We start from the raw sequence: 23,728 nt of genomic DNA, 5'->3' as shown, positions 1-23,728 counted from the left end.
CACGTACCATGTCCTAATACTTCCAGATTTTACACAGAAACCAATGTTTTACTTTATCAATCCACATCCTTCCTCTATGATGGCCTCTTTTCTTGAATGTGAAGAAGAAATGGTTTGGGAACTGGAGCATACGTATGTCAGTATGGTGCATTCATGTGTGTGCACATCTTCCAGTCATGTTATAAAGAAAGTTTTTTTAAAAAAAAAAAAATTCATTGTGCGCATGTGCTTATTTCTTCCTCATCAATTCTTTAAGGCCAGGGGCACAACCATATTTCTTCCAAGATACTGAATAATGCATTTGTTCCAGCATCTTACTGCTATAAAATACATAATTTAGCATGAGTATATTCCTCTGTTAGACACATTAGGTTTGGACTAATTTCTTCAGCAGATTCCACTTTCGCAAGATTTTAGTAACAGCAGCCCCATTAGTTTAGATGGAAAAACAGCTAGGAAATGGCTTTAATACCTAGAATGAACCCAGATTTTATAGTCAGAAAACAACCCTGCATGCCAGTAAGAATCCATGTGTATAGATAAAACCACCAAAAGCAGTTTTTCCCTCAAGGTCTCCATAAGTCCTGAGCATCTTTCCCCTCCCACAACACTGTAGCCAAAAAGGACTTGTCAGAACTTGCTCAGAAGCTTGTCAGCACTGACTCTTCTGGCCAGTTTAGCAGCAGTGTTGGGCGATGTACTTACCGATACGGGCGACGGAATACCTCAGGGCACCCTGCAGGCCTACTGATCTGGTAAGCAAGAGACCAGTCAGCCAACTCTAATGTTTTGCACAGCAGTGCAGAGTATTATCACAAGGCCATCTCTAAATTACTTCATTTGAGATAGAAAGTTCAACTTTTATTTCTATTTGCAAACAATAACTGTTTCAATTTCTAGCAGTTAGCAATTCTATATACATCCTTTTAAAACCTTGCCCAGTTCAGAGTTTAACGTATCAATCAAACATTTAACACCAAGCCTTTCCTTTCATGGTTATGAAGGTTGTTAATAAATTGGGGGCAAATTACATATAGAGTAGTTTCAATCAATAAAGCATGTTCTGTGCACATTACTTTGCCCCTACTCCCAGTACCACTTACCGTTGGAGCAGGAGCCATAATGCCCATTGGTACAGGAATCATGGGGGTCCCTGAGGGAGACAGAGAATATATCAATGTTACCCACACACACCAACATTTAATTATAATGTGGTCATATAATTAAAGACTGTATCAAAATGCATATGTACAAGACGGCTAAATCAGGGTTGCATGGGCAACTTTAATTCAGGCATTTTGTATGTGCGTCTGCTTGAGTTTGCAACCTTGATGTTTATTGTAGCAAATTACATAACAAACCTTCAGTTATTTAAAAACAAAAATTGAAAAACACAAAACATTTCATCAGATAAAACTAGGTTGCCGACCCCTGCAATATTTCTGAAGTGCTGTACCGAGTCTTCATTTATCCACTCTAATGAAAGGTTTCGCGTGCCAGTAATACATTTCAATGTTTTTAGAAGGTCTCTTTCTATAGGTCTATAATATATAACTAAACTATTGTTGCATGTAAAGTAAATAAGGTTTTTAAAATGTTTAAGGAGCTTCATTTAAAATTAAATTAAAATGCAGAGCCCCTTGGACCGGTGGCCAGAACCCGGGCAGCGTGAGTGCCACTGAAAATCAGCTTGCGGTTGCCTTTGGTGCCCGTGCCATAGGTTGCCTACCCCTGCTATATTGACTGCTTCTCTCCTCCTACCCCCAAATGGGTCACTGGGAACTTTAAACCCACAGCATATTCCACTATTACCTAATGGAATAACTCTAAGCAGAAAAAGACTGTTATCTGTGATGTTATCTCTGTTGCCTCTTCGCAGCTCCAGGCACTCTGCAACAGTGAGTGAGAGGAAGAGAGTATTGCACGCATGCCCAGCCCTGCCACCCCATCCAGGTGTGGGGCAAGCAGGCTCAGCCCGATCCAGCTGTGAGGTAAGAGGGTTCTGTGTGTGGCAATCTGGATGCCAGCAGCTTGGTTGGGGGTGTGGGGATCTCAATGCACGAGGAGGATGAGTGTTTTATATTCTGCAAACCATTCCAGAATTACCCACTAGGACATAAAACTGTGTTAACATTTATAGCCATATATGCAGTAGTTCAGCCACATGGCTTCTGAAAATATTTTACTCTGCAAGACACCACTGGATAACCCATAAAGCCACACACAGGATCAACAAGGCATTTTCTATAGCCCATGGGCTGTGCAGCATTTTGCAGCAGTACTTAACTGCAACATAATGCAACAGCTCCTCTCACCCTTCTCTCCCACTCCACCAGCATCCAGTTACTCCCTGCTCCAACCTATGCAGCTGAAGTTCAGCGAGAAGCATGTACTGTTAGCCTGGAAAAGTAAAGCTTCTGTCTTCAGATTGAGGCTGGCCTGTCCATAGGCATGAGAAGAAAGAATGAGCAATCAATGTAAGAGAAACTAGAATGATAGCCCAATGGTTAAGCACTGGGAGCAGAGGAAGAAGAGACACTGGAAGGGGAGTAGAATGGAAGCAGAGGGAGAGATTTAAAAATGGAAGAAGAGAGACTGGGAAGCACAATATGTATAAGGAGACAACAACAGAAAATGAATGAGAGAGAAATGTTAATGTTACAACAGACAGGTTTAGCAGAGGATTTTAACTTGCTTTTTGCATAAAATGGGCTTATGGAAGTCCAGTCAAAGCAAGTTTTACCCAACACACACACACAAAACAGGTCTAAAAATTAGGCACCATAAGGTACTAATAGGTGTGTCTTCACCATGTGACAATGCCAGATAGGGCACACATTCCCATATGAAGCAGTATTGGGATAGTTATCTATATGGCCTGCTGACATCTGTTAAAATATAGAACACAATATTTAAGTTGTATCTCTTGGAGGAGAAACATGGTCCACAGAGTTCAGTTTTTTTTAGGCAGTTATATATGGTCTTAGAAAGTTATTCCAAAACAAAATGTGCAACCAGTAATAGCTTCCATCCCAAGGATCCATCTTGTTCCTTATGAAATCTCAGAACACTTCCCATTCCTCCAGAACATTTTGCTTGCTTAGAAAGCTAGAGACAGAACTAAACTCAGGGCTCCCAACCTGCAATGCAGAGTACAAAAAGTAGGCTAGCTCATCCCCAACTTCTCCTATGTTAGGGGATCTCGTGGTCCCAAAAGTTGCCAACCTTGATGGGAAATATTTAGATGTGACAAGGATTAAAATAAAATCTGTGTTTTGTAAATTGGACTAGATTGTAAACTTCTCAAGCTGTAAGCCATGTCTTCACACAGTGCTTAGCACCGTGGTTCCCAACGCAGTGCCGCAGGCACCATGGCGCCCGCCCGGGCATCTATGTGCGTCCACGTACTGTCCGGTGGACAAGTATCCACTGAAATGCTGCCGCGAAGCAGCGTCATCCAGAGGCATCGCTGCTGATTTTCGGTGACATTTCGGCGTTGACTCCTCTGGATGGTGCTGCTTGTCGGCGGTGATGCCTATTGACGTTGTTGCTTCTCAGTGGCATTTCAGCGGATGCTCATCCGCCAGCCACGGTACTCAGTGGCTCGTCGTCTGGCACCCGCCAGACAAAAAAGGTTGGGGACCACGGGCTTAGCACAAAAGGGCCCCCTCTAGATTAGGGCCTCTCAGCATTACAGGCAGTCCTCGACTTTACGGCGTTCAATTTATGATGAACGGCACTTACGACATTTCTGAATTGACACCCTAGTTCAACTTATGACAACTGGTTTAGACTTCACGACACTTGGTCCCGCAATGGAGTGTACTGTGGTTCTGAATTATGATGTTTCGACTTACGACAATTTTCAGGAACCAATTGTGTCATAAGCCTGAGGACTACGTGTACTGTAATATAAACAACAAGGAAAGGTTCTCCGTGTGCAAATTAAAACCATGGCCAAGGGACCGCTAATGAGCTCTGAAGCCTTTCACCTATGGGTTCAAGTTCAAAACAGGCTAGCAGCTACGAAAAGTTGCTGCTATATTTTCCTAGCACACATGCCCAGGGTATCCAAAAGTGCCTTCTATGGTGTTTGGGTTACCATCCAAAGGCTGTTACAGTGACCTGTTTGAAAAAAGTTGAAAACTGCAGTCCATTGCCAAGTAGGTAGGTGTCCTAAAACCCATCACCACAAACAAATGATGTTAGGAGACAATCTCAATGGAGAGAATGAGGAATAACTAGACACAGAAACTGAGCTATTCTCATTCTAAAAGTTTTAATTTCTGGTCAGCGAAACATTGGGCATAACAATGAGAAGTTTATGGATAAATCTCTATGGATAAATAGGGTCTTCAGCCTTCAAATACCTGTTCGCAATTGTATAAGTGCAAGACTGAATACAAAAGGTTTAAAATTCAGTACAGGAAAAATTCACTTGGTTCCATGGTGGTTCTACTTGCTAACATCACTTACCAGGAGGTACAGGTGGAGGAAAACCAGGAAATTGTGGAGGTGGAATCCCAGGTGGAAGTGTTGGGATTCCCATAGGAGGGCGATTCAAGTGAGGTGGAAAAGACATTCTTGCAGCAGCAATCTGGGAGGGGGAAAAAAAGATAGCCTCAAAACATCATCTATTCGAAGTGGAGTGAACTGATAATCACCACACTAACTCTGATTTTCGTCCTTTTAGGGACTGCCTGTTGGAAATGCAAACTTCAGTTTTAGTTTTCTTTTCCCCAATGAAGCAATAACGCAGCAGTAGTGGAAGACTTCTTTTCTAATAGTGCTATTACTAAACATGAAAGTCTTGCCTTTTAGGATGGACAGATGCAAGAGATTAAACTAATTCTTTATGCCAAACATTTCACAAAGAACTGTTTGTAGTTAACGAGCTCAGAGAAAATACAATATGCCCACAGGAGTTACTTTTCCAATATCTAAAATAAAAAATAATTTCAGAATAAAGTTTTGCAATAAGCCAACTAGCTCTCCTGCACAGATGAAGTGCTAATGTATTAGATGTTTGTGAGACAAGTTACTGAGGGTCAGAATCGGGATTTCCTGACATTTTGCTAAAAGTAATATCCATTAATGGGACAAACACCAGGAAAATTCCTAACTGTGAACGCAGAGAGTTGATAGGCATACAGAGAGTTCTCCGGTCTATTTTTAACTTGCCATTTCCTACGTTTGTTGGTTCAACTTGGCTGGCAGCTGATGAGTTGAAGAGTCAGCATGCTACCTACCCATAATAAAGAACATTCTACAACGCAGTCACTATTCAGACACACTCACTATATCAGTGGTCCCCAACCTTTGTGTGGCCAGTAGCACATTCATGTTTTCAGAAGAGTGTGGCGGGCACCAACAGTTTTTCAAGGCTTATTTTGTATTTGTACATTAAATAATACGAAAATCACCATATTTAATATACATAATATATGAATCCATAAGATAAAAGGGTAATTTTACATGTAAAAGGTATTAATTAAATTATTCGGCAATTACTCTTTCATCTTACCATGTGAATTTGCTCTTTATCTACCTGTAAGAAAAATTATGGAGTTTTTACAAGATAAACTACAGTTTTCATCTTATTTATTTTAAAAAAGTTAAACATTGTTGAACTGCTGGTCCAAATATATTTACTATTCTTACTTTAACATACAGTGAAGCCTGCAGCCCTAGAGTTCTCTGTCCCCAGCAGGGGCAGGGCTGTGGCTTCTCTCCAGCTTAAGCTGCGGCCCCACACCTGCCAGGGATCGAGAACACTGGCGCCCGCAGCCTGCAGCCCCAGAGCGCTCTGTCCCCGGCAGGGGCAGGGCCACGACTTCTCTCGGCTTCAAATCTGGAGAGAAGCTGCAGCCCTGTGCCTGCCAGGGACAGAGAACACTGGTGTCTGCAGCCTGCAGGCCCCGGAGTTCTCTGTCCCCGGCAGGCGCGGGGCTGCAGCTTCTCTCCCCTGCTGGGCACTAGGCGGATGCACATAAATGCCCCGGCAGACACCATGGCGCCTGCAGGCACTGCGTTGGGGACCACTGATCTATATATACACTTACAAGAGACCACTTACAGTTTGAAAAGTGTTTACACCTCCTACCAAAACAGAAGGGAGGTATATACTCTTAGTTTAATATAATAGTTGTGAATATAATTGCTAAGATAGTGCTGAAACTATCTAAAAAGTAATCTAGCTTGTTATTCAAATATCTGGTCTTTACAGACAAAACTGGTGTTAAAAAAACAAACCAAAAAAACCCGTATGCTTATCAGTATTATTTGCATGTTATCTGCTTGAGTAAAGTCTCATACATTAATGCATCAGTAACTATTACCATGCAAATACCCTACCATGAGCCTATACTCTTAAGTAAATGGGGTACCACTAAGTCAGAATGCCAGACTCAGCCCTATCCCTGAATCAACAGGGTTCCAATCCTGCGGAAGGTATGTTTTTTGTCCAGTTTTAAAAATGGATTTTGTTTAGCAAGAGTTGGTTAGAGAGATAATTTGGAGTGTGATGGTGCCCCCTCCCCCAAGTACAGGAGCCAGAATGAGCAGGAAATAGTGCTAGAGCTAGATGTATGAGGAACAAGAAACACTATCTATATCCGACTCATGTTGGGGCACGGAGGTGCACGAAACGAGCCACTGGGCCTAGGAGTACCTCCCATACATAGAAGCAAGCAGAAAACATGGCAGTGCTAGGATATTAGCACTAAAAGCTAATACCACTATCCTACCATAACAAGAGATAGACAGAGACCTCAGGGAAGGAGTTACATGTGATATTAGAATTCAGAACCAAGATTATTTTCACAGAGTCTGGAAGAACTATGGAAATAAGCAGGCGTGTACACTGGGACAGTGAGTCCAAGCATATTTGCTGGTGTTACTCTTGAGATCACGTCAAAGATACCTCTAAGCAGGAGCAGGAAAAAGAAAAAAAAAAAGCTATTTTTTAAAGTTCAGTTCCTACTAGTTAAAATGGAGCACTATGCAAGTGTAGTAAAGTTAGCCAATTAACAAAAGATTCAAGTAGAGACAACGTCCCTTTAACTGGCCAAAGGGCATCTAGCTCTTCCCACCACAAGCAAAGGTAAAATATATCTGCGATACAAGGCCTGTAGTGGTGGATGAACCAGGAAGCAAACAGAAGTATTCCTACATTTATAAGATCTAAGCTATACTTACATCATACAAAATAGACAAACTTTTCTACAGTTCAGTTTTTTTAGCATGCCTCTCCTTTCTATGGCTCTCTCATTGCTGTCCCTTTTGCCATTAAGCTCTTGGATCAAAAATCTACTGTCACATATACTTGACGTAGCAGTTTAAAATAGCTGAAATACTACTAACATCTAAGACTTCTGGGGTGGAAGAATAAGGAGAGTCCCTTCTCCACCTAGGTTTTTTTAGTTGTGTACTTTCCTAACCAAAAGCCAAATGCATCATATGCATCCTTGCAAGCAATCACTTCCCAGGGTCCCAGGAAAGGAGAGGTCTGAACAAAGGGACTCCTCCATATGTGGATATATAAAGACAGTTTTTGGGAAGGATGGCAGGAAAGAACTATTGGACCCAGATTTGTTCCAAATGAGCTGGAGGCTCATATGTCCATATAAGTTAAGGTTTGTTTTTGATCAAAATCAAAGCAAAACCTAGCATTCAATGGAATAACCTTTAGCCCTCAACATGAATAAAAAACAATTGTTAAGGAACAGACATGGTTTACAAACTTTCATATCTAGGCCTACAGTGAATGAAATGTGTTGCTATCTTCACAACTTGAAAAAGTCACCAAATTTAAACTTGTTTAAAAAAGGAACACGTTTCTAGCCCTTGAAAAGATCTCACTAATGTGAATCAATTCAATTATATAGCTAGGAGGTTGTCTGGAGTTTGTTTTGGGGGTGGGTTTTTGGGGTTTTTTTTGGGGGTGTGTGGGGCAAGAACCAGAGAGAAGGAATTGAGTAGCAGGATTTCTCCAACAACAATTAGTAAACTCTTAGATGAGGGAGAGAAGAAGGCATGTGCTCCTTCTCCCTTCTATCAGTCAGAAGAGCTTTGGCGGTTCAAGTTAATTGTTAGGGTTGCCAACCCTCCAGCCAGGTTTTGCTGGGATTCTCCCAGAATTACACCCTACCTTCTGGAAGCTACTGAAGACAAACAGGGAGATTTTAGGTGCTAAAAGTCTGGCAGTGCAGTGGGGCTGAAGCAGACTCCCTGCCTGCCCTGCTTCACAATACTCCCAAAAGCAGCTGGCACATCCCTGCGGCCTCTGGGGGGCGGGAGTTCTCTGTGTGCTGCCCCCGCAGCTCTCATTGGTCACAAACTTCAGCCAATGGGAGCTGTGGGGTGGCGCTTGCAGGCATGGGAAGAGCCCCCTGTTCCCCCCACAGGGGACGCAGAGACGTGCCAGCTGCTTCTGGGAGCGGCACAGGACCAGGGCAGACAGGGAACATGCCTTAGCCCCACTGCGCCACCAACTGGGAGCCACTCGAGGTAAGCGCCTCCCAGCCAGAGCCTGCATGCCACAGGCCCTCCTGCATCCATCCCCTACCCAAGCCCTGCGCTCCCTCCCAGAGCCTGCAACCCAACCCCCATCCCAGCCCAGAGCTCCCTCCTGCATCCTAACTCCCTCCCAGAGCTTGCACCCTGCACTCCCTCCTGCACCCACACCCTGCCCCAGGCTCATCCCAGAGCTCCCTCCCACACTTCAAACCCCTCAACCCCAGCCCAGTGAAAGTGGGGAGGGAGGGAGCAAGTGACGGGGAGGGGTGATGGGTGGAGTGAGCGGGGTGGGGCCTCAAGGAAGGGATATTTAGGTTTGTGTGATTAGACAGCTGGCAACCCACAAACCAAAGGCTAATACAGAAAGGTATGAGCATCCAAGCACAGTCCAGAGAGAACACCCTAGTAGGCATCCTAGCAGTTGGGATATGGAGCTTCTCACCAGGGGCTGCCCTTTCATACTGGCCTACAACTAGTAGGGTTAGCTTTCTGGATCTGATAAATTTTTCAAGCTCTGTCCACTCAATAGGTATATGGAAAACTTCAGATTTCTCCAAAGTGTTAAGAAAAAGTGTGAAGTAAGCACTTAAATGATATCAATATATTTTCACAAGTGAGAAGAAGTGTATATTATAGCTCTTGTTTTTATATTACCTTATGCAAAGTTACAGGTGGCTTTCACTAATGCATTAACATAGCAGGACTTTGAATGAAACTGAGCCTACACAAAATGTGTCAGTGATGAGAGTCCAGAGTTCAATACCTGGAGAATAGGTGTCTACAACACTGAAGTCACCATCACAAGTGATGCCATTCCAAATACTGAAATAATGTGGAGGCTGTACTACTGTCTCATTACCAAGCACTTCCACTGCATCACCGTTCCAGCATATTAGCAAGGAAGCGTGGGAAGCTTGCACTGCTGATGCCATGTTCACATTCTGTGGCTAAAGAAACTAAAATTTCAATTATTCAGAGTACTTTTGAACTTTAAATATATAGAATATATTTTTAATAATGATGGGTGAGCAGACAGGGCTGTAAGTAGAACATGAATTTCTCATTACTAGAATCAGTAATGTAATTAAAGCAATCAAGGACATCTTTAATTTTTTATTAAATTGGCAACTAAGCCTCCTTGCAGAAATAACATCTTGATGACATTAACTTTTGACACTAGTAGCATTAATTCCCAGAATAGTTTTCCATTTGTTTTAATATTGGTCTTTTCAAAATCTGGTCAAGCAAAATGGGTAGTTTCCTTTCCAAAGGTAACTAAAAAATTATTTTAAAAATCTATTAAAAAACAGCATTCAGAAGCCTGTATTTCTCATGCAACAGTGAATTACAACACTGAATGTTAAACTGAGGCTGCACTACACAAGGTGTTGGTAATATCAATTGTAGCACAGGAATTACAGAACCTTCAACTCTTGCCCGCTGTGTGACGTGATTAATTTTTTAAAATATATATTTGAAGTTAAAGATGCATATTATGTCATCAAAGTAGCGATGACATGGTCAAGGCTGTTCTGGCTATTTCCATTTTAACTCTGATTTTACCTCACCTCCAAAATTCTTCCAATACTGTCCTTTTGCATTTCAAAGTCTGTATATTTAGTCTACAGTAAGAAGATTTTTTGGCAAAACATGAGGCAAATAAGAAAGCAGTTTCTGAAATAAGGAAATGCTGTTGGTGCGATTCACCTTTGGAAAATTCTTCTATTACAGTTTGGTTAACCAATCAGAAATTTAAGCTTGGCTTGTTCAAGTCTTAGGCAAAAGCTGGTGCACATGCAGATATATTCCGAAATATATTTTAGAAATTTTTTTTGTCTGGACTCCAACGTGGAATGCTTTACTGAAAGTCTAGTTTTATATACAGCTGGTTGCAGAATTATGCTGGTGAGGCTTGTAAATTATATCAGAATTGCTCAAATTAATAGGATGTTACAAATATTCTGCTGGTGATTTGAATACTATGTTACCTTGTATTTTGTTAAAAATCTGCAATCTTTTCATCACATCCATGTTTCAAATACTTTCTAAAACAAGCAAACTCCTAGGGTGAAAAACTTTAGACAATTCTGATTATGGGAGTCTTCAAAGTCTAGTCCTAAGTAGTATCACTGCCAAAGAATGAATGAATGTCCTTTTTTATACATTGTTCTCAAATAATTTGCACATTTCTCATTTCACTTAACAGTACAGGTTAGCAAGAAAAATATCAAAAAGACTGCAGAACAGGATGACCTCTGGAAGAGGAAACTGAAAAAGAAAATTGTTCTGGTCAGTATTGTCATTAAGTTCAATGTATGCAGGAGTGGGGTCTAAATTAGGTTAACACAATCCTCATTATAGAATTTTAAGCTATTTTGAAGAAGAAAACAGCTAAAACCACAATTTGCCATCATTCTGAGGTTCTGTTATATTCTTGGCATACTGTGATTTCGTTCAATATAGCTGCGTAACTCAGGGCTGTGGATTTTCACCTTCTATGCAGGCAAAGGCGGCCCAAGAGGCAGCACACACAACCAAAACAGCAAATAGCCATTATCCTTCCCATTACTCTTCCCTCCATGCCCTGCCTCTCACTGCAACACACTTTACTGTTTAGCCCCTGATTCTGCAACTTGTTGTGCCCACACAAAGCTTCAATTTGTGAAGGCCAATGAGGGGCCTGCCTGCACCCCAATCCTGAGAACGAGAGGATTCCTCAGCAACATGATTATATCTCCTCTGTGTGACTACGGCTACAGCATCCAGTGCGCCTTCTTTCTCAGGAAATCTTTAGAGAGGAGCATGAAGACCCAGAAAACTATTTGCAAAGCAACTACTGAGAGGGTATCTGGCCCCCAGAAAAAGTACAAAAGACTATGATTTAGGCTTCTCTCTCTCAAGGCCCAACAATGCCTAGAACCTTAACTTTCACACTTATTGCACTGCACTGGTGGTCGTGGCTTATCTCAGGGGTAGACAAAGTTTTTGGCCCGAGGGCCACATCTGGGTGGGGCAATTGCATGCAGGGCCATGAATGTTGGGGCTAGGGCAGGCGGTTGGGGGCTCAGGGTAGGGGGTTGGGGTGCAGGAGGGGGCTCAGGGCAGCGGTGCAGGAAGGATGGAGGTGAGAGCTCCAGCCCAGCACTACTTAACTTGAGTGGCTCCAGGGTAGCAGCAGCGCACAACAGAGCTAAGGCAGAGAGCGCCAAACACTGCCCTTGCCTGTGGGTACCTTTCCCAAAGATCCCATTGGCCACGGTTCCATGTTCCCTGCCAATGGGAGCGCTGGGGGTGGTGCCTACAGGCAAGGGCAGCACACACAGCTCGCAGGGATGTGGTGCTAGCTGCTTGCAGCACAGCCACGGGGCTGGCAATCCCATGGGCCAGATCCAAAGCCCTAATGGGCCGGATGCGGCCCGTAGTTTGCCCACCCCTAGCTTATCTTCACCTCACAAAGTGATACAGCCAGAGAATATGCATGTGTGGAGGAAGTTGATAGAGACTCCCCATCTTTAACTAAAATGAAGGGAAGACTATTCCCTTCTAACAGAGAAAGCCTCCACCTTCTTCTCAGAGATGGTGTAGACCTATTCGAGGAAACAAGTGTTGTTTAAAAATATTCTTATCAAAACTTTTAAAACGCTAGACTCCCGAGAGTCAGGTAAAGTTTTGTTAATCACAGCCAGCTAAGATATTTTTGAATATGATCGTCCTTGCCCACATTTCAAAATCACATTTCACATGTCAGTTAAAATGTTCTCTCACAATACATTTTACCAGCGTAGACATCTTCAAAACCAATACAGTTTAAAAGCAAATTAGTCAGTCTTGGTCTATCCTAGTGGGATCCACAGCCAACTAGCAAATTCTTAAACACCATGGGTTTTGCCCAGAGTATGTGCCAAGTAGCCTACGCTGAAACATGTAGCTAACACCACTCACTACACAGGGCCAGGCAGTGGAGACGAAGAGATGCCCCCCTCCTCCATGGAGGGGGGGGAATGGATGGTTACGCTCCGCGTTTCCAAGTGAGAGGATGGCAGGTGGCCCCCACCCCTCAGCGAAGGGGCGTCCCCGTCTCCCCCTCTCATAGGCAGAGACTCGCCGCTTGCTGGGGGGAGGGGGGATACACCGATGCACACCTCAGTGCGAGACTCGCCCCCATCCCCGGCGCTGGGCAGCGCCCTCGTGGTCCTCGGTGGAGGGAGCGGGTTCTCCCCAGGATGGGGAGCGGGGTTTCCTCGCGCACGCGGGGGGGGGGGGGGAATCGCGTCTCCTCCCTGGGCCGGCGGGCGGGCGCCGATGGCGGCTTCTCTCCCCACCTGCCCCCGGGACTCACCCTCCTTCCCTGAGGGGCAGGAGCCGCGTTCGGGGCACCGCCTCAGCCTCTCCTGCACGCGCCAGCCGGGGATGGGGCAGGCCTGTCCCGCTCGCCGCCTCCGCCGGGCTTGGGGGCCTCTAGGCCGCGAACACACCGCGCAGAACCAGGCGCACCACCGTGCTGTGCTGGGGGTCACGTGAGCCACCCTTCCGCCAGCGTCCCGCCCTGCACCGCGCCGCCCGATCATAGAGGCATCCTGGGAGTTCTGACGGAACGCCCTCGCTATGCGCACAGAGGCACTAAGCGCTTCTTACCATAGAGTGGCGAGGGCTAGAAGGGCGTAGGGAGAAATGGCACGTCCGGCGCCATCTTTGCTGGGGGCAGCCAGGAGCGGTAACCAATTGATTGACCCTTACTAGAATCGCCATCTTGAGGTCAAGTGGCCGCGGGCTGCTGGCGTCTCACCTGCCTAACACAAAAGCATCAGGGGGTTGGTGTCCCCCTCCCCGCATCGCGGCTCAGTATAGCCGCACCCTATCCTCCGCCCTGGCACCGTCCTGCCTGCCAGGTGCCAGCGTCGCCCCATTGCCGTGAGCCACCCACGACGAACTGGTGTAACACACAGCAGCTACTGCTGGTGGGGCCCACGGGCGAGAAGGGCGCATGCTGCTGGCTTCCCTTGCCAGCAGCGAAAGCGCAATAAATTACATTTAAAAATACAAAACGCTGTCCCCTCCCCAGACTATGTTCCCCTGTAGGCAATTACTGTAGTTACCAGGAAGATACCATGACATTGCCAGTGGAAGATATTCTATGATTCTACCTGTGAGCATGAAGAGGAGGAAAGAGCTTGTCTTGTACAGACCATTAAAAGCTGGGCCACAGTAAGCATAAGTTTGAGAATCTGTTTTACACAATAATTCAGCTCATGTCACATAAATCAAAAAAGGCATACCCTACCTCGCTATTTCTTTTTAAAGCTTTTCTTGGATTATATACACAATACATAAAGATAAGCACAAGGCTTTGCAGGATCATGGCCAATAGATGGATGCATTGGTGGTACAGTGGTAAGAATAGCCCCTTTCCAAGCAATTGACCTAGGTTTGACCCAATGCAGGGAGGCATTTTCTAACAAGCACCTACAGTGGTGCAGCTGGTTAGTGCAGGAGGGCGTATACCTGGGGTTGTGAGTTCAGGCCTCACCCAGACCTTTAGTTCAGGTTGGACATTAGGAAAAACTTCCTGTCAGAGTGGTTAATCACTGCAATAAATTGTCTAGGGAGATGTGGAATCTCCATCATTGGGGATTTTTAAGGGCAGGTTAGACAAACACTTGTCGGGTGGTTTAGATAATACTTAGTCCTGCCTTGAGTGCAGGGGACTGGACTAGATGATCTCTCAAGGTCCCTCCCAGTTCTATGATTCTATGGCCAATCCAGTCCACCCACTTTCAAGTCAAGGGGGGCAGAGTTCACAGCAACTGTTATATATACAGCAACTAGTGCCTCAAGTCAAAGAGAGCAGAAGGTGCTCACACTACAAATTTACAGCTGCTTTGTAGTGGTCAGTGTCATAAACAGATAGCTACGGGTTAATGTTTCTTTCACCTGTAAAGGGTTAACAAAGGGAACCAAACACCTGACCAGAGGACCAGTCAGGAAACCGGATTTTTTAAAAGCTCAGGGAGGGAATGTTTGGGTCTGTGTCTTTTCTCTGTCTCTCGGCTATGAGAGGGATCTTTCTATCTTCAAGCTTCTAATCTTCAGTTTCCAAGTTGTGAGTACAAAGGTAGAAAAACAGTAGGCTTTTATTGGTTTTTTTTGTATTTACATGTGTGTAGTTGCTGGGATGTTTAAATTGTATTTCTTTTTGAATAAGGCTGTTTATTCATATTTTTCTTTTAAGCAATTGACCCTGTATATTGTTATCTTGATACAGAGAGCATTTTTATGTCTTTTCTTTCTTTTTATATAAAGCTTTTCTTTTTAAAACCTGTTGGATTTTCTTTTCTAAGTGAGGCTCTAGGGGATAGAAATCCCTGTGCCAGGATTACGGTCTCTCTCAGGGAAAGACTGGGAGGGGGAAAAAGAAGGAGGGGGGAAGGTAAATTGCCCTCTCTGTTTTGTAATTCAAGGAGTTTAAGTACAGTAATCTTCCAGGATAACCCACGGAGGGGAAGCCTGGGGAGGAAGTAAAGAGAAGACAAGGGGAGGGGGGTTATTTCCCTTTGTGGTAAGACTCAGGGCATCTGAGTCTTGGGGTCCCCCAGGGAAGGTTTTGGGGAGACCAGAGTGAGCCAAACACTGGAAATTTTTGGCTGGTGACAGCACTATCAGATCCAAGCGGTAATTAAGCTTGGAGGTTTCATGCAGGCACCCACATTTTGGACTCTAAGGTTCAGAATTAGGAATTATGCTTATGACAGTCAGTTTACTCAATGTTGCAATAGTGAGAAAGGAGGCTTCAAGACAATTTTCAGGAGAGTATGGGTTAATACCTATAACAGACCAGTAACAAAGAGAGTAATGGTTGGGGCAAAGTTGCTGTCCTATGAAGAAATCTATTTCATAGATTTTTGTTACAAACACAATGCTGGAGAAATTTGCCAGATATTCTAGAAGAACAATAGCCTTCACAGAGAGCCTGCCAGTTTTTGTTGGCCTGCCTTTGTAGAGGCTGAGACAATATTTCAGTTGTGACAGCACATTTACTTCTTGTCTTCTGCTAACAAGATTGTCAATTGTGGCAGCAGGTTGGAACATTCAGCAATGAGATACCAAACTGAGTCCACTAACTTGTTTCACACATATTCCTGAGCAGCCAGCAGGCCAGTGAAAACATCAGTCTTGCGCACCATTTCCCTTTAAGCTGTTTCCATTAGATTTGTATAAATTATTAGTAAAGAGAATTATAGATTTGCATATGTACAAGGCTGAACAGTTTTGGCAGTAGTACACTGTTTTGTGAATACCTGACTCTTTTAGAAGTAAAATTTCTTTACTATAGGCTGTTAATTTAAATAGGATAATACATAGATTAGCTACAATTTATACTTCTCCATAACTAATAAATAAGGCTATGTTTTAGGCACAGGTATTTTTAGTAAAAGTCATGGAGGATAAAAAAAAAAATTCATGGTCTGTGACCTATCCATGACTTGTACTATATACCTCTGACTAAATCTTGGGTGCTCTGGGGCAAGGGTGGCCCGGGGGTGCTGCAGATGCTCTTGGTTGGGGGGGATGGCCTGAGGGCACCACAGGTGCTTGGGGAGGGGGGAGCAGTGCACAGCCTGAGACCTCCACTGATGCGGGGGGGCAGTGGCCCACAGCCCAGGACCCCCACTGGTGCTTGGTGGAGCAAGTGTCAGTGTGCGGCCCAGGACCCCTGCTGGTACTGGGTGGGGGCCGCAGTGGACCAAGACTGCCCCAGCAGTGGCCAACGTGGTTGGCCCCAGCCAGACGCACTGGCCACTGCAGAAGTCTCAGACATACCGGAAAGTCACAGAATTTGTGACCTCTGTGACAGACTTGCAGCCTTACTAATAAATACAAATGTAACAATTGCAGTATCTAGCACTATTAGTCATGAAAATGTTTATGAACATTAATTTATCCATGCAGTAGATCTGTGAGGCAGACAAATCTTATCTTCATTTTACAGATCGGAAAACTGAAGAAGAAAGAGAGGCAGGATTGAGAAACGTTAAATTCCTGGCTCCCATCTTGTGGTCTCAGATCACAGCTTGTTGCTTACTCCTTTTGAGACTATAGTCTTTCTGAAAAAAAATTAAAATCAAAATTCGCAATACCACTTCCAGAGATACTAATAATTCACAAGACAATTGTAATTTATCCCCATTTTGACCCTTAATAAGAAATCCATGGTATTTTGGTATTTTGATCTACACAGACACCAGTTCACCCATTCGTTATTAGCTATAGACATCTACCTATTGCTCTTTACTTTACCTTAATTATTTAGACCCCAGACTCCACCCTCCCCCATCCCAACTAGTCTCTCTGATCAAGAAACCATGTAAATTGTCCAAGTATAGAGTTCAGCAACACTTCCTTCCCACATCCACCTGCTCACCCATTATTCCAATATTATAAAAATTATCTCTTTCTCAAACCTAGCCGCATATGTTGGCTATTCATCCTTCCTTTGTGAGTCAGAAACCACACCGTCCAGATGCCAATCACGTATTCGGTTTATCCCAATCCACTTTGTTTCCTTGCTATAGGTCCCAGAATACTTTCCTCAACACAGCCTAGTACATTACTTAGTTATCAAAGAAAAGAGAGATAACTTACCTGCAGAATGTGTTGAATTTCTAATTCCATGTTTGAAATTGTGGTTGTTATAAGTATACTACTATCTGTTATATAGATGGTGGGCAGCTATACAAAGTACAGAGTTAAGGTGGTTTCTGAAATATGCAATGTAACATTTTCCAAATGTAAAGTCAGCACTAGAACTCAAGTCCTTTTACTCTAAAATCCTTGAATTAAAGGAAAGTCTTTGTTTTGGTGAAATATAGGTGAATCCTTATGTTTTTTCTAAGCTGCAGTCAACAATCAAAGTGTAGATTGCACTCTCTCACACACATTATAAACAAACAAACAATGATTAACTATTTACAGTCTGTTTTCTTCAAATAGAGCCTATGCATTGGTTTTCAAGGAAGGGGACAGAAGGTCCAGGAATTGTCACAGTTCACCTTGAAGAGATTCTTTCCAATACTTCCCTCAGTGAAAGAGGGTTTGGGAAGGCAATGGGGGCTCTAAAGATATAGAGCATTGATGATCAAGAAAGACAAAAATGTTCCTACCTTTGTAGCTCCTGCGATGTCTACATTGATTTAACCCCCATCCCCATTCTTCCCTAGTGGCATAGCTCCCTCACAACCAATGGTTGTATTGTTCCTCTTTCCCTGCCCCACCATGCTTTTGTGTCTAAATTTAATTGAATTAAATTAAGGGATTCAGGTGACTAAATCCCTTAAATTTAGTGACTCCATTTCCCCATCTGTAAAATGGGTGAAATAATCCTTGTACATTTATAATACCTTCCCCGCACCCCTGCCCTGCCCCGGAAGGATACATCACTTAATATTCAATACTAAACCTTAAACTTAAACACTTTTGTTAAGTAGGGAAGTTTTATCATCTTTTTACGAAATTAAGCCATTGAAGCAGAAAGAGAAATGACTTGCCCTTGGTCACCCAGGAGGTCAGTGCAGAGCTGGGAATGTGCTCCAGTCATTCCACACTCTCCTTGCTGTGTATACTAGCAAGCCTGCCATAATTCCTCTTTCACTACAAGTTTGAATAGTCTAAAATTTGCATTACAGTGTATCTTACCATATAAGCAATAAGCACCAAAATATTATTTAACATTAGTTTATCTGCACTGCTTTTTATAATTAATTCTTTTCAGTTTTCTAAGAGACTTAAAACACTTGAAATTAAAGTATAAAACTAGTTTTTAACTATGGTATTTGACAGTGGTTTTTCATATCTACACATTCTTATAAAGAAGTTTGGCAACTACCAAAAATCAGTATTCTAACGGGAACTAGCTAATCAGGACAGGTGGAAGGTTGATCATCAAATATGGAGGATTTGATATTTGGAGACCCTACTCATTCAGGAATATTTGGATTCTGAAAAGAAAAAAAAAAAGTAAAGTAAAATGATTGAATATAGCCAGAAGAATGAGGGAAAAGCCATATTACAAGAGCAGGCAAGTATGGAAATGAGGTCTGTTTGCGTTTTTAAAGTTGTTTTCTGTATGGATGCTCATACCCCTTCAGGAGTTAACCATGTAAGAGACTGGACATAAATAGTAATGGCAAGAAGATGGATGGTATTAATAGAAAATAAAAGAACTGAAGTTTTTTCAGTGTCAGACAAGATGATTCAAAGATCACAGTCACCAAACATGCAGTCGGGATGAAAAGAGGATATATATATATATTTTGGGTGTGGAACTTGACAATAGCAAAGTCCTCTTCCAACACTAATAGCGACAAACTGTTTCCAGCCATGCCAGCACCCAAAGCACTTGAGGCATGACTATAAAATGACTGTCACATAACAGCCTAAATCCAGCCACTTTGGTGCAGAATCCAGCACCACTGAAGTCACCAGGCACAGGACCAAGCCCACACTGGATAATGTAATAGAGGTATCTAAAATAATGACTCATATAGAGAAGATAAATCAGGCTTTCCTATTTACCATCTTTCCTATAGTAGAAGAGCAAAGGGATGCCCAGTAAAATTAAAAGGCAACAATACAACTTTTTTTAATCCACACAACTAACCTGTACAGCCAGAGTTGTCCATTGATCATAAGGATTTTAAATCATCCTCTGAAATATAAAGTCCTGGCCACTGTCAGAAACATGATATGAGACTAAGTAGGACCATTGATCTCATCTGGTATAACAATTCCTAGCTTTCCTGTGAATAATCTTGTGAGATTTGAAAGTTTCCCCTCTCACCCTTGCGTGTGTATGCTGTCCCTAACATCCAGCTGCAAAACATTTTCCAATTGCTATTTGAAGACATGTGGCTCAGCAACTGGAGTTGATATTGATATTCTTCCACAAATTTGATTCACTATCTCTACAGACTATCAACTACACAAACAATGGACTACAAATAGATTACCATTGGATTTTGAAATGGAACAATAAGACATTTAATCATTATGCTACTCTTCTAGTTGTTTATTCTCTTCTCTGGTAAATCTCTAGACCAAATTGTGATTGTTGGGGGTGGGGGAAATGGAGAAACCACATATGCACATGCACAGAGCTTACTAGTATGTAACAGATTTAGGTTCCATCGTGCTGTATGTAGAGCTACATCACTGGGAGGGTCAGAGGAGCAGTATTCTAGTTCCAATACAGTTGTCTACTGACACAGTTAAAGCGCATTTCCTTATCTGTAGCATAGATGTGACCTTACGTGCTTCCAAAACATCCCTGAAATGTGTTAAAGTCTTGGACAGATCCAAAGCTTTAGCATGATCAAGAACACTGTTAAGGTCTCATATGTGTTGCAACATGGGCTCCTGACACAGTTCTGGTTATCATGCAGATGATATCGTAGGTAAGTTAAACATCACTGAAGCCAACCCATTTATGCATTTCAGTATCATCTGGATGACATTTGTGTATAAGCAAACCAAGGAGGCCAAGTAGCAGAGCACTTCTTACCTGCATTTAAGAGGGAGTAGGCTTTTCATGGACATGGATGCTGTAAGTGTTTGTGAACACCACTTTGAAGATGGAGAGTATGCCACTTTCCAGTAGTGGGTAATCATGGTCCTTCCAAAGTCAAATTGTGACTAAAGTTCATTACAAGAAGTGCAAAGGTAAGATAATCCATCTCTCTATGCAAACCAAGGAGAAAAAAATTGATCTGTGGTTAAGGCACAGGATTGGGAGTTTGGAGACCAGGATTGTATTTCCCAGCTCTCCTGGAGCCTCCCTGTGGGACACCGGGCAAATCACTTACCCTGTCTGTACCTCAGTTTTCTCATATGAAAAGTGGGAGGAATACCTACTTGCCTACCTCATGATGGTACTGAGGCTAAACTAGGGTTACCAACTTTCTAATAGCACAAAACTGAAACCCTAGCCACTCCCCTTCCCTGAGGCCCTGCCTCCTGTCCTGCCTCTTCCCTGATGCCCTGCCCCTCGCTCACTACATTTCCCCTCCCTCAGTGACTCACTCTCCCACATCCTCTCTCACTTTCACTGGGCTGGGGCAGGGGGTTGAGGTGTGGGAGGGAGTGAGGGCTCTAATTGGGGGTGCGGGCTTCAGGGTGGGGCCAGAAATGAGAGGTTCAAGGTGTGGGAGGGGGCAGCCTGGGGGGTGGGGCTGAGGGATTCGGGATGTGGGAGGGGGCTGCGGGTTGAGGCAGGGGGTTGGGGTGTGAGGAGGTATGGGCTCTGGGCTGGGGATGAGGGGTTTGGGGTGCAGGAGGGGCTCAGGATTTGGGGGGGATCTCAGGGCTGGGGCAGAGGGTTGGGGCATGGGCTTACCTTGGGCAGCTCCTGGTGAGTGGTGCAGTGGGGCTAAGCAGGCTCTTTGCCTGTCCTGGCTCTGTGCTGCACCCCAGAAGCATACAGCAGGTCCAGGTCCTACACGGGGGTGGGGGCCCAGGAGGCACCACATGCTGCTCTTGCCCGCAGGCTCTGCTCCCCAGCTCCCATTGGCTGTAGTTCTGGCCAATGGGAGTGCAATGCCGGTGCTTGGGGCCCCGTGGCCCCCCTGCCTAGAATCTGGACCTTCCAGGGTGCAGCACAGTGCCAGGATAGGTTGGGACTAGCCTGCCTTAGCCCTGCAGCACTGCTGACTGAACTTTTAACGGCCCAGTCAGCAGTGCTGACCAGAGCCGCCAGGGTCCCTTTTCGACCAGGCAACCTGTCATAAACAGATAGCTAAGGGTTAATGTTTCTTTTACCTGTAAAGGGTTAACAAAGGGAACCAAACACCTGACCAGAGGACCAATCAGGAAACAAGATTTTTAAAAGCTCAGGGAGGGAATGTTTGGGTGTGTGTCCCTTTGTCTGTGTCTTTTGTCTGTCTCTCGGCTATGAGAGGGATCTTTCTATCTTCAAGCTTCTAATCTTCAGTTTCCAAGTTGTGAGTACAAAGGTAGAAAAACAATAGGCTTTTATTGTTTTTTTGTATTTACATGTGTGTAGTTGCTGGGATGTTTAAATTGTATTTCTTTTTGAATAAGGCTGTTTATTCATATTTTTCTTTTAAGCAATTGACCCTGTATATTGTTATCTTGATACAGAGAGCATTTTTATGGCTTTTCTTTCTTTTTATATAAAGCTTTTCTTTTTAAAACCTGTTGGATTTTCTTTTCTAAGTGAGGCTCTAGGGGATAGAAATCTCTGTGCCAGGATTACGGTCTCTCTCAGGGAAAGACTGGGAGGGGGAAAAAGAAGGAGGGGGGAAGGTAAATTGCCCTCTCTGTTTTGTAATTCAAGGAGTTTAAGTACAGTAATCTTCCAGGATAACCCACGGAGGGGAAGCCTGGGGAGGAAGTAAAGAGAAGACAAGGGGAGGGGGGTTATTTCCCTTTGTGGTAAGACTCAGGGCATCTGAGTCTTGGGGTCCCCCAGGGAAGGTTTTGGGGAGACCACAGTGAGCCAAACACTGGAAATTTTTGGCTGGTGGCAGCGCTATCAGATCCAAGCTGGTAATTAAGCTTGGAGGTTTCATGCAGGCACCCAAATTTTGGACTCTAAGGTTCAGAATTTGGAATTTATGCTTATGATACAACCCTAGGCTAAACTAATCCAGATTTGTAAAATCTTTTGAAATGCTTGTGTTGAAGATGCTTAAAGAAAAAAAGTGGAACAAATTAAAGAGGTCCAGTACCATGAAGATGGATAAGATATATCAGTTACTTTAGTAACATGCATGTTACCAGATTGCCAAAACTCAGCAACAGAGTTGGCCCAACCACTTAGCAAGAGTTTCTTGTTCCCCACAAACACAAAGAAAGAGGGAAGAGTCCATTATTGAGAACATTCCCATCACTCTTCAGCAGCCAATCTACTGAGAAACATTGGCAGGTTCAGCGAGAACTGCATCCAGTGATCCTCAGATGGTCATTAGGATAGAATCATAGAACTGGAAGGGACTCGAGAGGTCTTCTAGTCCAGTCCCCGGCTCTCATGGCAGGACTAAGTATTATCCAGACCATGTTTGTCTAACTTGCTCTTAAAAATCTCCAATGATGAAGATTCCACAACCTCCCTAAGCAACTTATTCCAGTGCTTAACTCCTTGACAGCTAGGATATTTTTCCTAATGTCCTACCTAAACCATCCTTGCTGCAATTTAAGCCCATTGCTTCTTGTCCTATCCTCAGTGGTAAATGAGAACAATTTCTCTCCCTTCTCTTCGTAACAACCTTTTATGTACTTGAAAACTGTTCTCATTTTCCCTATCAGTCTTCTCTTCTCCAGAGTAAACAAATCCAATCTTCCCTCATAGGTCATGTTTTCTAGCCCTTTAATCATTTTTGTTGCTCTTCTCTGAACTTTCTCCAATTCGTCTACATCTTTCCTGAAATGTGGCACCCAGAACCAGACATAATACTCAGGTTGAGTGCAGTACAGCGGAAGAATTACTTATCGTGTGTTGCTTACAACACTCCAGCTAAAACATCCCAGAATTATGTTTGCTTTTTTTTGCAAGTGTTGTACCGTTGACTCATATTTAGTTTGTGATTCACTATGACCCCCAGATCCCTTTCTTCAGTACTCCTTCTGACCCCCACATCCATAGGCGACAACTCCATGGAAGCCAGCTCCAGAGCTGGAGCACCCACAGGGAAAAAATGGTGGGTGCTGAGCACCCACCGGCAGCCCTCCTGTCAGCTCTCCCTCATCCACCCATGCCTTGCACCTGCCGGCGGGCCCTGCAGATCAGCGCCTTCCCCTTCCTCCCCCCATGCCTCCCACCCATCACGAACAGCTTGCAGGAAGCTGAGGGGGAGGAGGAGGAGTGAGGATGTGGTGCACTCAGGGGGAGGGGTGGAACTAGGCACAAAGGGGGAGGGTGGGAAGAGGCAGGGTGTGGGTAGGGCCTTGGGGGAAGCGGTGGACGGGGGCAGGGCCTGGGGTGGAGCCAGGGGTTGAGCATTCCCCAGCATTTTTAAAAGTTGGCTCCTGTGCCCAGATCCATTTCCGCAGTATTCCTTCCTAGGCAGTCATTTCCCATTTGGTATGTGTTCCTTCCTAAGTGGAGTACTTTGCATTTGTCTGTATTGAATTTCATCCTATTTTCTTCAGATCATTTCTCCAGTTTGTCCAGATCAGGGGCGGGCAAACTTTTTGCCCCGAG

General features: G+C 44.0%; 1 protein-coding gene across 2 annotated transcripts in view; it reads right to left on the bottom strand.

Moving 5' to 3' along the window:
• The window catches only part of RBM25 (RNA binding motif protein 25), a 38,745-nt gene extending 25,699 nt beyond the window's left edge, over positions 1-13,046 (bottom strand). Inside the window, exons 1-3 of one of the 2 annotated variants that reach the window (XM_032781367.2) lie at positions 12,857-13,046; positions 4,477-4,597; positions 1,104-1,153 (exon numbers count right to left, since the gene is read on the bottom strand). In XM_032781367.2, the coding sequence (XP_032637258.1) occupies positions 1,104-1,153; positions 4,477-4,582 (156 nt within the window). In that variant the 5' untranslated portion in view covers positions 4,583-4,597; positions 12,857-13,046. The remainder of the gene's footprint in view (positions 1-1,103; positions 1,154-4,476; positions 4,598-12,856) is intronic. The other variant, XM_032781368.1, reaches the window with a different exon arrangement.
• Positions 13,047-23,728: the final 10,682 nt, after the last annotated feature.

Source organism: Chelonoidis abingdonii, chromosome 4 (genome assembly GCF_003597395.2).
Source record: "Chelonoidis abingdonii isolate Lonesome George chromosome 4, CheloAbing_2.0, whole genome shotgun sequence".
Lineage (NCBI taxonomy): Eukaryota > Metazoa > Chordata > Testudines > Testudinidae > Chelonoidis > Chelonoidis abingdonii.
Note: the sequence above shows the minus strand (reverse complement) of the source record. Positions and strands in the feature narration are given on the sequence as shown.